The 14,577-nt window shown below is 38.6% G+C and overlaps 1 protein-coding gene across 1 annotated transcript in view; it reads right to left on the bottom strand.

Annotated features, from left to right (window-relative positions):
- The window catches only part of LOC137249075 (odorant receptor 63a-like), a 106,834-nt gene extending 95,412 nt beyond the window's left edge, over nt 1–11,422 (bottom strand). The window contains exons 1-4 of the mRNA XM_067780227.1: nt 11,302–11,422; nt 11,133–11,232; nt 7,830–7,968; nt 7,551–7,742 (exon numbers count right to left, since the gene is read on the bottom strand). Coding sequence (XP_067636328.1) covers nt 7,551–7,742; nt 7,830–7,956 — 319 coding nt within the window. The 5' untranslated portion in view covers nt 7,957–7,968; nt 11,133–11,232; nt 11,302–11,422. The remainder of the gene's footprint in view (nt 1–7,550; nt 7,743–7,829; nt 7,969–11,132; nt 11,233–11,301) is intronic.
- Nucleotides 11,423–14,577: the final 3,155 nt, after the last annotated feature.

Genomic DNA, 14,577 nt, shown 5'->3' with positions numbered 1-14,577 from the left:
ATAAACCAATCCAATTACCATGTTTCATCCCTATTTTCGTATTTGGTATAGAATTATGGCATTTTTTTTAATTTGTCGTAATTTTCGAAGTTGAAAAAGTGGGCGTGGTCATAGACGGATTTCGTTCATTTTTTATACCAATATAAAGTGAGTTCAGATAAGTACGTGAACTGAGTTTCCGCCGAGCGGAAGGACAGACGGTCGATTGTGTATAAAACCTGGGCGTCGCTTCAACCGATTCCGATCTTTTTCACAGAAAACAGTTATCGCCCCTACCAAATTTCACAAGGATTGGTAAATATTTGTTCGACTTATGGCGTTAAAAGTATTCTAGACAAATTAAATGAAAAAGCGCGGCGCAACGCCCATTTTGAAATTTTCTTTTATTTTTGTATTTTGTTGCACAGTACTATAACTGGAGTTGAATGTTGATGTAGTTTACTTATATACTGTAAAGATATAATCTTTTTTTAAATTTGACTTAAAAAAATTTTTTTTTAATGTGGGCGCGGTCGTTCTCTGATTTTGCTAATTTTTATTAAGCGTACTTATTGTAATAGGAGTAACTTTCCTGCCAAATTTAATCATGATATCTCCAACGACTGCGAAATTATAGCGTGCAAAACTTTTAAATTACCTTCTTTTAAAAGTGGGCGGTACCACGCCCGTTGTCCAAAATTTTACTATCTTTCTATTCTACGTCATAAGTTTAACTCACCTACCAAGTTTCATCACTTTATCCATATTTGGTAATGAATTATCGCACTTTTTCGATTTTTCGAAATTTTCGATATCGAAAAAGTGGGCGTGGTTGTAGTCCGATATCGTTCATTTTCAATAGCGATCTGAGATGAGTGCCCAGGAACCTACGTTCATCAAGATACCTCAAAATTTACTTAAGTTATCGTGTTTAGGGACAGACGGACGGACGGACGGTCAGACTTGGCTCAATCAAATTTTTTTTTCGATACTGATATATTATTATATATATTGATATATGGAAGTCTATATCTATCTCGATTCCTTTATACCTGTACAACCAACCGTTATCCAATCAAAGTTAATATACTCTGTGAGCTCTGCTCAACTGAGTATAAAAACAATATAGGCAAATGACATAGTTTCTAGCTTTAAAGATGTGCATGTTAATAAAAACCTGCATATATTTTTGAAAGAGTATAGTGATATTTTTGCGGAGGGTTTACACAACATTCGGTTAACAGATATTGTCGAGATGAACATCGAATTGACAACAAAATACCCAATTGTACAAAAGCCATACAGGGTACCAGAGCCGAAGAAATGTATCACAGCAAAAATGATAAATGAACTTCTTGAGTATGACATAATTACGAAGTCTCGTTCGCAAACCCAGTTGTTTTAGTAGCAAAGAAAAGTGGGGGTGAACGTCTTTGTGTAGATTATAGCCGATTGAATAAATATACTGCGAAAGAAATGTATCCTACTCCGAATATCGAGAAACGTTTGAGCGAAGCAATGAAGTTTAAGTATTTTTCAATACCAAACCTCAACAGCGGATATTATCAGGTGCCAATTCAAGAGGGTTGTAGAAAGTTCACAGCATTTATAACCACTGAGGGTCTATATGAATTCAAGAGAATGCCGTTTGGACTCAAGAATGCGCGTGCTGTATTTCAGAAGTTGATGCAGAATATTGCGGATCGAACAAAACCTAGAGATATGGTTCATTATATGGACGATATTTTAGTAGGCAACAATAGTATTCAAGAAATGCATGGGAAATTAGTGAAAATTAAAGTTAACATTGAACATTAACAAATGCGAATTTCTAAAACAAACTACTGAGTTTTTGGGACATGAATTACATCTAGGTGGTATCGGTCCAAGTAGGGTGAAGAGAGCAGCTATTGAATGTTTCCCTGTACCCAAATGTGTAACCGATGTCAGAAAGTTTCTTGGTCTTCGCGGATATTTCCGTCGATTTGTTCCGGTATATTCCATAACTACCGAACCATTAAGAAGATTGTCACAAAAGAGTCAGTCATTTGATTGGACTGAGCAGCAAGAGGCGTCTTTTTGTGAGCTAAAAGCAGCCTTGGCATCGAAACCGGTAATGACAGCATATAAAGTTGAGGCAGATCATCAGATCCATACTGATGCAAGTTCTGTGGGAATTGCAGGATTATTAATGCAGAACGACAATGGCGATTGGAAGCCAGTCGCCTATTATAGTAGATCTATTACAGATTCAGAGAGAAAATTTCATAGCTATGAACTTGAGGCATTAGCAGTAGTCAGCAGCTTAGAGGGTTTCAAATATTATGTTCAGGACAAGAATGTTGTGTTTGTTACTGATTGCAGTGCGGTTTCGGTAACTATGAATAAAAGAGAGCTTATACCTAGAATAGTACGTTGGTGGCTATGAATTCAAGATTTTAAGATAACGTTCGAACATCGACCAGGAAAGCATACGGAGCATGTCGATTTTTTGAGTAGAATGCCTAATGAAGATAGTGTGGAACTTGACACAGCATCATTAAAGGTAGCGAAGATATCATTAAAGACGAATAATTGTGTTTATACAATGCAGCATCAAGATTACAAGTGAAAGTTAAAAGATGTGACAAAACTTTAGGTGAAGATTATACCGTAGAAAATAGTCGACTTTATCGTAAGGGGAAAGGCAAAAACCTATGGGTAATACCTAATACGATGCATTATAAGATAATACAGACTGTTCAGAAAAGGTAAAGCACTCAAGCACTGAGAAGACACTTGAAGAAGCACAAAAATATTTTTGGTTTCCAAGAATGCGCAATTTTGTCAAATCTTTTATAAAGTCATGTTTAGAGTGTGCATATAATAAGCAGCGAGGCGGTCAACAAAAGTGTGAATACCACTTTACTGAATTAGGGCCTGTACCTTTTAAGATAATCCATATGGATCACTGAAGTCCGTTTCCGAAGAGTAATAAGCAAAATGAACATGTTCTAGTTTTCGTAGACTCACTTACAAAGTTTACGATTATCACAGCTGTTAGAAGTACACCGCCACGTCATGTCATCGGACTATTAAACGAAGTAAGCAGTTATTTCGGTGTACCAACTAGGATAGTGACCGATCGAGGTACAGTGTTTGTCTCAAAGGACTGCAACTTCTGTCTCCTTTTGATTTCTCCCAACCGGATTGGTACGTCTATCGTCGACTTAGCGAGTGTTGCACCCTCCTTTGCCAACTCATCGTCCTTTTCACCACCTTCTACCCCTTTACGACCGGAAACCCAGTAAAGATGTTTGGTTCGGCCTAAGCGAAGTTTTTCCAATGCTTGTTTGTATTCCAGAACACAGTTATGTGCGAGATTATTGCCTTACTCGCAGCCTGACGCGACTGCAACTGAAGCAGGCTTCCTCCAGAATTTCTGTTGCTTTCTTCACTGTTATATTTTCCTCCTAAAAAACGCTTTAGTAATCTGGCAGCCTGTAGCAGGCCCAACCCCTTCCATTAATTTGGAGCTATCCGAAGACACGTGTATAGTATGTTCTGTCATAGATGACGCTATACTGCTGTGGTCATAAGGTCTGCACTCAAGCTGCCCGAGGCCTTAAGCCTTGTTGCAGTTGCTAACTCAATATGTTTTACCGTTAGGTCTGCAGGCGGGATGTGTAGAATGGCATGCAATGCTGTTGTCGAGGTAGATTTTGAGGCTCCTGTTATGCCAACCATAGATACTCTGCATACCCTCTAATGTTTTTTGGTATACGCACTCTTTGGTGCGGCTGTCCACCAAAGAAGAACCCCATAGTAAAGTATGGGTTTGACAATTGCCGCAAATACCCAATGTGAGAGTTCGGGTGATAGGCCCCACGTGCATCCTAGCATCCTCTTGCATGCATACAGTGCCGCAGAGGCTTTCTTCGCTCTCTCTTCCACATGGAGTTTCCACGACAACTTACTATCTAGCATAACTCCTAGATACTTTGCACTATACTTTTCTTGTAGGATTACCCCTCCAAGTTTAGGCTTAGTGCAATTATGGACCTCATACTTTCTAGTAAATAATACTAGATCGGTTTTTCTGCGTTGGCGGTTAACCCGACTCCAGATGCCCAGGCATGTCTATCGCGAAGTGCCTGATCCATCAGAGAGCTAATTGCTGTTAGGCATCTGCTGCTTATGATGACTGAAACGTCATCTGCATTTGTCGTAAATTTGACTGGACCTCCGTCCAACCGCCTAAGCAATTGCCCATTAAATTTTGGTATTTTTCACCAATCCTGGTACCACCCGCTTCGTATTAGGACTATATACGTGGTTACATAACTATTACGCACCATCTCATGATGGGAAGTGTGTGATAAGTAGTGCCTCAAGGGACTCTTCACTATTGTGTGACCATTTCCCGTCGTCCTTTTTTATCAGCCCAGAACTACACCGCCTTTAGATATGACTTTCCCCAGTCTCGCTGTTTTGCTGACGATTTCTATGTCGGCACAGAAATTCTTCCATGAAACTCGCTTTGACTAGTTGATTTACGTTTATAATCATCAAAACACCTCTGTATTCGTCCCAGCACTCCTCGCGTTCCGCAACTTTTGCCAGCTTAAAAATATTTTTTAACTGCTCTCTAGGATTACTCAGCTCCTTGCTTCACCATGGTGGCTTTTCTTTCCCCTTCAATCTTCTCAGAGGTCAAGTTCTGTTGTATGTAGTTGTCAGCGCCTTTGATAAGAAGTTGCTGTACTCCTCCAACTACTCTAGGGTGGGAACTTCTTTAGGCTGACCAAGTCTTCCTGATACAAATTTCCAAAATTTGTACCAGTCCGCTGCCCAAGGGTTTCTTATGGTTCTCGCCTTCTCTACCCTCTTTAGGGAGATTCGGAAGTTGATATATGCATGGTCTGAGAAAGATGGCCGGTCAAGGACTCTCCATTCATATCCCGTTACATCCTGCTCAGAGCTCAATGTGATATCAAGCACATTGCTTTACGTAGGACCAGCATATGTAGGCACGCTGTCCCTGTTGGCCACTGTAGACCACTCTGTAGTATGTAACAAAAAAGGGACTCACCTCTATCATTAATATCGTCCCTTTCCAATACGCTGTGATGCGCATTCGCATCCGCTCCCATGAAAAGGCGTCATCTGCACCCTTCTTTAATCACCAGCCATTTGAAATCCTCTAGTGAGGCTTCCACGTTATGGGCCATGTAGCAGGATGCCAGGATAAGGGATGGTTCTTCCTTTCCCTCTATTGTGACTACCGCTAGGTCTTCGGTGCTGAAATTAGATAGAATGCACGAGTGTAGGTGTTTCCTTGCCACGACTGCAGCTCTAACCCTGCTCTCCGTCTTTGCGCAATAAACGCTGAATCTGCGAGCGCTGAGCTCAGTAACTTTTCCTCAAGATGAGAGCAATTGCTCCTGTATCAGTTCCACATCAAACGAACCCTCCTCAAGGGTCAGGGAGAGCTCGCTCGATGCCACTTTACTGTGTTGGAGGTTTATCTGTAAGACTAGCAGCGCCATTGAGGTGTTTTTCTCCCTACAAATTATCATCTACTGCACTCACGCAATGCATTTTTCCGCCGTTTTCTGATTCTGAGGCCCGTTTCTCCGTCCCCTGTTCGAAGCGTCTTTGTTATACTCCCAGCATCATTGAGCTGTTTCTCCACTTCCAAAACCTAAACCTCTACGCCTTTACTCTTACCATTTCTTGCTACTTCCAGGCCTTCGTGGTCCTTTTTTACCCCTCTTGCTTTAAGCATGCTTTGATTCTTCTTAAAGTTCTCAGCACGATTGATCGTGCACCTCTGCCACTGCGCTGTTTCCCCGTCATTTTCCGCCACTTTCAGGTTCTCGAGGTCCTTTTCCACCTCCCCTGCTTTAAGCGTATTGCGGTTATTTTTCTGAGGAGTTCCCTTTTTAAAGCGAATATCCACCATCTTCAACCTTGCGCCCTCTTGTTTTTGAAGATCTGGAAAAACTCTCTGTCGCCATTCTAAAGTCTCTTTATTATGCCTTTATTCGTTGTGCCATCCAGCTGTTCCGAAGACTGGTAACGGTGTACGGTTCATAATGCATTATTTTGATAATGATACTGATCAGCTCCTCTTCTACGGATCTCCACCTTTCGGTTGACATCTGCCCATTGGGGACGCTGCAATCTAGTAGTGCCACAGTCAGGAACTACTTCGCATTCGCTCATATTCTTCACGCCACGCCTTAGTTGATGACAGCTCATCCCAATTGCTTCTTTTCATAGATTATTCATGTCACAGTACATAAAATATGTGTGCCAAAGCTACGCTATCTGTTTTTGCCGGTTTCAAGGCCGGAGAACTGGTATATGCTGTGTTCTTTGCTTAAAATAAATGTCTTCATACATTTAAAGCAATGAGGGTAATCCCCGTTTAATCAATACATATATAAAACATTGGTTAATTTTTTTTATATCTATAAATAGAGCAAAGCAAACGCCAGTTCTTTGAAACCGCCAACAACAAAACGCGTATCTTTGACACGTGATAGCGTACAAATTACGCAACTCTGCAAAGAAGGCAACTCTGCAAGAAGGCGAGTGCGAGTTCGAGTCCCCATCCCGGGGTGGAGTGTGGCCGAAACACAATAGTAGAAAAACAATGGACCTGTTAAATAGGCCATGAAATAAAATTTTTAGATCACTGCCACAACAACGGGACACTGGTCGCTCGCCCTGCATGTTGAGAGAATTTGGATCTCTGTCAACATCTATTGCAGGAGCTGCGACGCAGATGGCAGCGAAGAAACAGTCGCACAATATCTTTGTGAATGCCAAGTCCTAGCTTACACTAGGTTTATTACTATGTGCAGTAAAATACTGCCGGAACTTCAGGAAGTAGCCAAATGCAATGTAAAAGATATTAACAGGTTCATTATCTGTAACAATTGGTTTGAACGGAAAAATGCCTACCCATGCTAAAACAGCAGCAGCAATTGGTTTCAGACAAATGTGTGAACAAAACGGGGCCATATGCGCTACTTGGGCTCGCATCTTTGGTTTCCGTACGGCACATTATACAACCAAGAACAAATTAAATTTTAGTTTACCTAATATTACCTAACAATTAATCGCAATTTTGACTGCGAAAATATGACTTACTTACTTACTTACTTAATTGGCGCTTAAAATAAATGTAAGGCGCGATAACCTCCGAAGAGATCTAAGGCCGAGCTTCTCTTCCAATTTGCGTCGTGCTCCTCTTGATTTTCCCTACAAATTGGCCGGACGGGACCTACATGTTTTATGCCGACTCCGAACGGCATCTGCAAGGCAGATGAGTTTTCACTGAGAGCTTTTCATGGCAGAAAATACACCCGGAGCGCTTGCCAAACACTGCCGAGGGGCGACCCCGCTTAGAAAAATTTTCTTCTAATTGAAAAACCTTATTTCTAAAATTTTGATGTTGCTTTGCCCGGGAGTTGAACCCAGGGCATACGGTGTGATAGGCGGAGCACGCTACCATCACACCACGGTGGCCAGAAAATATGACACTCTTAACATTACTTAACCGAGAGAAGTTGACTACTTACCAGACATGTAGGCATAGTTGGGCGTTCCTTTGAATTTGTGATAATAATTTATAATAATGGGTGGTATGATATAAATGAATAATCCGCTTATGTATACAGTTAAATACACCTTTAACTGTTTACACACTATTTTCCAATTATTATCCATAACAGCATTAATCTCCTCTTTTAATATTTTATTTATTGGATATGCTGCAAGCAAAAGATAGAAATCTTGTTCAAGTTAATTCTAAAATTTAAATCCAAAAAAATTCAATTAGGTTTTACTAACTCTAATACCTTTCTTCAAAATTCCAATTTTTTGCAGCACACCATGATTTAAAACTCGCTCCAATTGCGCATAGAATTTATGTTGGGTAAAAATCATATAAATCAATTTAACAATACCAATTACAAATTGACACATTACGATAATCGACTGGAAAATAAAATATATATAAATACATAAGTAAACTAATATACACAGGAAAACACAAAAAGGACGAAAAAGCTGTGGAACATTGGACAATCCGCAGTTTTGAAGATTTTGTATACCTTTATATCCTTGGTATTTTCTAAGTATCTAGAAGGTTGGAGTCTAAGAGAAAAGGCCGGCAACATAGAAGAGATTTACCTTTCCAATGAATAAATATAGCCATTAAAACGAAATACAAAAAGAAGTTCAGTAAAAATAAGACAACTCTATAGAACTTTCTTTAGAAGCTGTATGAAGAGTCCCATTTTTACTGATTTTTTATTTTTTTTTTTATTTCGGTTTTACGGATATGTTTACAAGTTTTTTTATTCACTTCTAAATGAGTTCTTGGCCCATAAGAAAGGGGAATTAGCAATCGAGCCAACTTTTTACAAATCAGCCTTCTCAGTATGGCACAAAAGTTCCTGTTAACCGTAGAACGCATAACCAAAAATACCGCGGAAACGCATAACGGGGGTACCCGTGTGTCCAGATTGTGTGCTGAGCAGTGAGTTACTTACTTACTGCGACAAGCTCGAGAGAATCAGTTACTGGATCATGCTACCTATGTTATACTGAAACCTTCAAGCGAAGAAGAAAAACGCGAAAAGCATGCAGCATCTGCAAAAAACAATGTGCCTGGTACATTCGGTGACAAATTGTATCTGCACCGTTTGCGAGCAGAAAAATTAGTATAAATACAATCTTGTTTGTTTTAAGATTCATGTTTTCTAATATATTTTTACAATCCGCAATAAAAATTTCATATTAAAACAAATAAATTTTTTGATATTTAATGGGTATACGGTTAATCGGTTATGCGCTCGCGTAGGTGTCGACTTTGGGAATTTATATCTGGTGAACCCCTCAACTGAAACCAACAAGCATTGACTTAAACGATGCAGAGATACCGTAGTTTCCTAGATTAGAAGGTTCAACACTCAAGTGACAGTGGTTCTCTCACTAAAGTAGTTTAAAGTCGCAACTGGACGCACGGGTACCCGGTTAAACGTTCTAGGGTTAAGTTTTTTGTGTGAATGACTGGAGCCCGCTCTAAGCAGTGAGACTGCACATTATCAGTGCGTCTTCAAAACTTTGTTAAATTCACCTTCGAACAGATTTTTAATATGCGCCATATCGTCTCGTTTATTCGATAACCGCGTAACAACATTTTTCGAGAAAATCAGTTTTTTTTTGTGAAAACACTCATAAGGCATCGATAAACGCGATGAGATGGTCAGCTTGTCAAAATTAATTAAGTTTATGGTTTTAAGCTCCTCAATTTACCAGAATCTCATTTTTTGTATGGAATACGCAAGCTGTTCGCTTCGCCGAAAATGTCTCAATTGTAGATACGAGGCTAACCAATAAACGGAGCGATATACCGCTATATCTGAATTTGATTTCCCCACAAAACTAAAACGGCTGTGAAAAAAGATGTTGTGCAAACACTATCCATTCAGGAGCTTTGTAAACTGTTGAAGGTTTCAGGCAATGTGGACCCTGTAATGAGTTTGATGCTGAAAAATTTGCCGGCTGCAAAATCTTTAAGCTCTTAAAAAATATTTTTTATTAGTATGCAGTTACTGGTATATGCTGATTACATGGACATAAGCCTGATTCGTTTACCAACGAGCGGCTAAGGAATATATTTTACCTCATCATGTGCAAATAAAACTTATAGTTTTTTATACCAAAACGAGGAAATATCGATTTATACAATAAAGCGGTGATTCAACATTATTTTTTAAAAATAATAAGACATAACCGATCACTGAATCAAAGGTGGGACTTTTTCAAGATTGTTACTAAACATTTCGCTATAACTTCAGGAACATTAAATTATTTTAAAGGTCATTTGGAAAGTACTTGGTTGTAATTTTTTTTTTTTTTAATTTGGAACAATTTACTATTTAACGTGTCATTACAGGAGAACTTCAAAATCATTTTGAAACTGTCTCGGGACTGTTACGGCAGAGTTTTAGCATCGTCAATTTTTGAAACATTCTGAGACTACTTTGATATCAATTCGGAACAAGTTTTGAACCAGTACGGGATTATTTTATGTATCAAAACTTCAGATTTATTCCGTTCCTTTTTGGCAACAATTTGGAACATTTAAGGATCACTTCCGGTATCATTACTTATTCCAAACTGGTAACGAATTAGCTTCGAAATAACTTTGAAATTTGTCTGAAGTCATCCCGAAGTGTTCCTGTAACTATTCAGAAATGGTTTCGAAATAGATTCAAAATAATCTCGAAGTGATCCTGAAACTTTTCCGAATTTGTCTCGAAATAGTCTCAAAATGATACCAAGAAGAGTTCCAAAGTTAAATGGGAAATTATATAAAAATTTTCCTTAAATTGGCCCGAAACAGCTTCGCAATAATTCTGAAGTTTTGCCGAAATGACACCTTAACTACTCCCGAAGAGATTTTCCAAATTGGTTACGAAATAGTCTGAAAATAATAATGAAAATAGCTCCAAAGCGTTTCTGAAGTTATCTTACAACTGTCCCGAAATGATCATCAATCTTTTATAAATTGGCTCTAAAGTAGTTTCGAAAAATTTTGAACATGTCACATAATGATCCGGAAATAGCCCCAAATTTGCAGCCAAATTGTATTTAACTGATCTTAAAGTCAAAGTAATCCCGAAGTAACCGCAAATCTGATGAAACTGTTGCAAATTAGTCCTGTAAAGGCCTCATAACTCCAAAAATAATCCAAAAGTGATCTTGAATATACCCAATAATAATTACATAGTTTCGAAAAGATTTATAAAATAATTAAAATCATGCTGAAATGTAAACGAAACAACACATCTGAATCGATGTGTCCTTCCCCCTTGTTAAAAAAAAAACGGCAAGTCCTCATTGTAATCGATGTGTATTATATAGTTTTGTACCGATTTTTCTTCTCTTATCGTACTTCTATCGATATTTTTTATAAGTTGCGCTTTAATGTATCTAATATAAAACCCATTTTCGTATTTTCACTTGCCAACCGTTTACACGTTAGCCTCTACAACTAATAGTTCAAAGATCCACAGTTTTTTATTTTCATTATCTCTCGAGTCCTGTTTTAGCTTTCACACTGTACATTTTTCTATTTTTAATACCAATACCTCAGTTGCTTTAGTTATACTTCCGCCTAAATGTGGTTTAACTTCCCTCCAGTGTCCATAAAAATCAACTAGGATTACAGCAATCAAAATACAAGTAACGCTGCACAGAAATGAATAGATTTGATTTTTATTTTCTACCGGAAAGGCGTTTCATATAAATTTAGCTTACATTTTAAAAGAATCTCTAAAGCGCGATGGCGCCGCTATATTGACTCCCAGTCCATAGAAATAAATTAATACAACTGCTTTTATGCGTTCATAATTTTCCGCACGTGTTTTGCGTATTTCACTCACTGACCACATTTTCAATCAAATTATTCCAACGATCTGAGCCAAATGACTTAAATAACACGTTTTATATTGTTCGGCTGTATTTGCGAGTTTTCCATAAATTTGCTAAAATCTTTTGCAGTCTTGGTGCAATAAAACAACCACCGTCCTTAAATAAAAAAAAATAAATTCAAGAGAGGCCGAGCTTCTATTCCAATTTGCGCCGTGCCCCTTTTAGTTTTTCCTACAAACTTGCGAAACGGGACGTACAGGTTTTACGCCGACTCCGATGGCATTTGCAAGACAGATGACTTTTCATTGAAAAGCTTTTAATGGCAGAAACACAATAGTAGTGTTTGCAAATCAACTACGCTTTGAAAAACTTTTGAAATTAAAAAAACTTGTTTCTGATTTTGCTTTGCCCGGGACGAGAACCGAAGATCTTCGGTGTGATAGGCGCAGCGTGCTACCACTCTGGCTGCCTTAAATATGTTCTTTATATTATAGGTAAACTGCTCACATAGGATCATAAATAAAATATCTCGTATTCATAAACATACGCATTCACATGATTCCATTATTGGAGGTTACCCATGTAGCATTGCGTCACCCTGTACTTTTCTCTTTCCAATCTCCAAAACGTGCTTAATATGAAAAGTATTATACCTTTTCCTGTTGCCCTGAGTACGGCCTGCTTTTAAATAGTGATAAAGAACCTATCCAAAGTAGTAGCACTTTCATAAACCTATTGGTTCTAGGGTCATTCATTCAATGCTGCAGATAAGACAAGATGTAACACATAAATTTATGAGGGCGACTATTGCGACTCCATTTTGTAATAATGACTTCACCTCTCTGGTTTGTTGCATCATGCTGAAAATAAAACTTTGCTAAGCAAATTTCCTTAATTATATTTTTCTTTATTTTTATCTCTCCCTGGGCTTTACTAACCTTCCTGTCTTAAAAGTGGATGGCATAATTTTCAAGGTGTTCAACCGCCTATAATCAATTCACCGCATTATTTGCCTGAAGGATATTAAGTTAATCATGGTTATTATCGAATATAAATTTTAAGCAAATTTTTGAAATTACGAATTTTCTTAACGTGATTTGATGTTTCACTGTATTCCACTATTAACTCTATTGGTAATATTCTCAGGCCCACTTGCAGAACTTTTTAACTCAGAGAAGCTACTTACTTACTTACTTAATAGGCCCCCAACCGTTTAAACGGTTATGGCCGTCCAACAACGCGCCAGTCGCATCTTCGCTCTGACATATGGGCCAATTGGTCACACCAAGGGAGTCATTACCGGTTGCCACCTGGTCCATCCAGCAGAGTGGGGCCGTCCTCTTCCCTTGCTTCCATATATGGGTTCCGAAAGAAACACTTTCTTATCCTTAGCGTCGTCTTTCATTTGCATAACATGGCCTAGCCAGCGTAGCCGCTGCATTTTAATTCGCTGGACTATGTTGATGTCTGCGTAAAGCACGTACAGCACATCATTAAATCTTCTTTGGTACTCGCCATCGCCAACGCGTAGAGGTCCATAAATCTTTCGAAGAACTTTTCTTTCGAATACTCCCATTGTCGCTTTATCTGATGTTGTCATGGTCCGTGCTTTTGCACCATATAGCAGCACGGGTACGATAAGTGACTTGTAGAGCATGATTTTCGTTTGGTGAGAGAGGACTTACTTTTAAATTGCTCACCTAGTCAAAAGTAGCATTTATTGTCAAGAGTGATTATTTGCTGGATTTTAGAGCTGATGTTCTTGATAACTCTCCGTTTCGCATATTGTATCAATTTTTGTGCCTTTTAGAAAAGTGCTTTTAATTTTCCCCCTTCTCCTCTTCTAAACAACAACCATTAGTGCGGTGGTGTCTCATTTTTAAAAAATCTGTATCCGAAATACATTGCATATTCATGTGCCTGGTTTTATCTACATCGTAGCCAATCCTGGTCACTATCATAGTGCACTTATTTATGAAGAATGTGGTGGTTTCTTGATATCAAAAGCTATCTAGTATTACTTCATGTAGCACGCTCCCTTTGATTGTCCTCGCCAAGAAAGCTCAACCATCATATCAGTTACTTCATTCAAAATTAAACAAATTTATAAGGCTCATAATCCAATTCTTTTCATGACTTACGTGTCTAGATGTTGTCATTTAGAAGTCGTCCGGGAAATTTCACTATGTTACGTGGCTGACTGTTTGGGGTAGTGAGGAGCGGAGGCAAGAAGGTATGCCTGCATCCCAGGCTAGCTCGTCGTCTTGGGCGGGGTATTACACTACCTACCTCACCCGCAGCCACATGAAAAAAAAGGTTCATACCTGCAAATGTGTTGAAACGAAAGAAAAGCTGAAAAAGATAGAAATGGAAGTGAGGGGCAAGGTTAGAAAGGGGAAAGCATCAGGGGAGAAAAGGGTGAAGGCCTGTCCTGTCAGGTGGAGTATACCCTCCCTCTTCAGCACAACTTGCGCTAAACCATGGGTGCTGTGCTGACTCAGCCACGTAAAAACTAGTCAAATTTCAAAGCATTTTACTCTATTCCTCATCTCTGCTAGTAATAAAAGAAACACTAAGTTTCTTAAACAGACTGTTCTAGGAGAGTTCTTGTCCGTTTTTGTATAGATAGAGAAATTATTAGCGACAACTACAACGTGGACAGTTTCACATATATGCTCTTTTCAGAGTTCCAATTTCGACAATGTAGAATAACGCTGCTCCGGCACTTTACTGTTTGTGGATCAATTTTATTATTGGATAATCTCAATATCTTCATAATAACTAATTTTCTCGTCTTTGGAAATAAACTCAACTCTGGTCGTTTTTATACTCAGTTGAGCAGAGCTCACAGAGTATATTAACATTGATTGGATAACTGTTGATTGTATAGGTATAAAGGAATCGAGATAGATATAGACTTCCATATATGAATATCATCAGGATCGAAAAAAAATTTGATTGAGCCATGTCCGTCCGTCCGTCTGTCCGTTAGCACGATAACTTGAGTAAATTTTGAGGTATCTTGATGAAATTTGGTATGCAGGTTCCTGGGTACTCATCTCATATCACTATTTAAAATGAACGATTTCGGACAATAACCACGCAAACTTTTTCGATATCGAAAATTTCGAAAAACCGAAAAAGTGCGATAATTCATTACCC

The sequence above is a fragment of the Eurosta solidaginis genome, chromosome 4, assembly GCF_040869045.1.
Source record: "Eurosta solidaginis isolate ZX-2024a chromosome 4, ASM4086904v1, whole genome shotgun sequence".
NCBI classification, from domain to species: Eukaryota; Metazoa; Arthropoda; class Insecta; order Diptera; family Tephritidae; genus Eurosta; species Eurosta solidaginis.
Note: the sequence above shows the minus strand (reverse complement) of the source record. Positions and strands in the feature narration are given on the sequence as shown.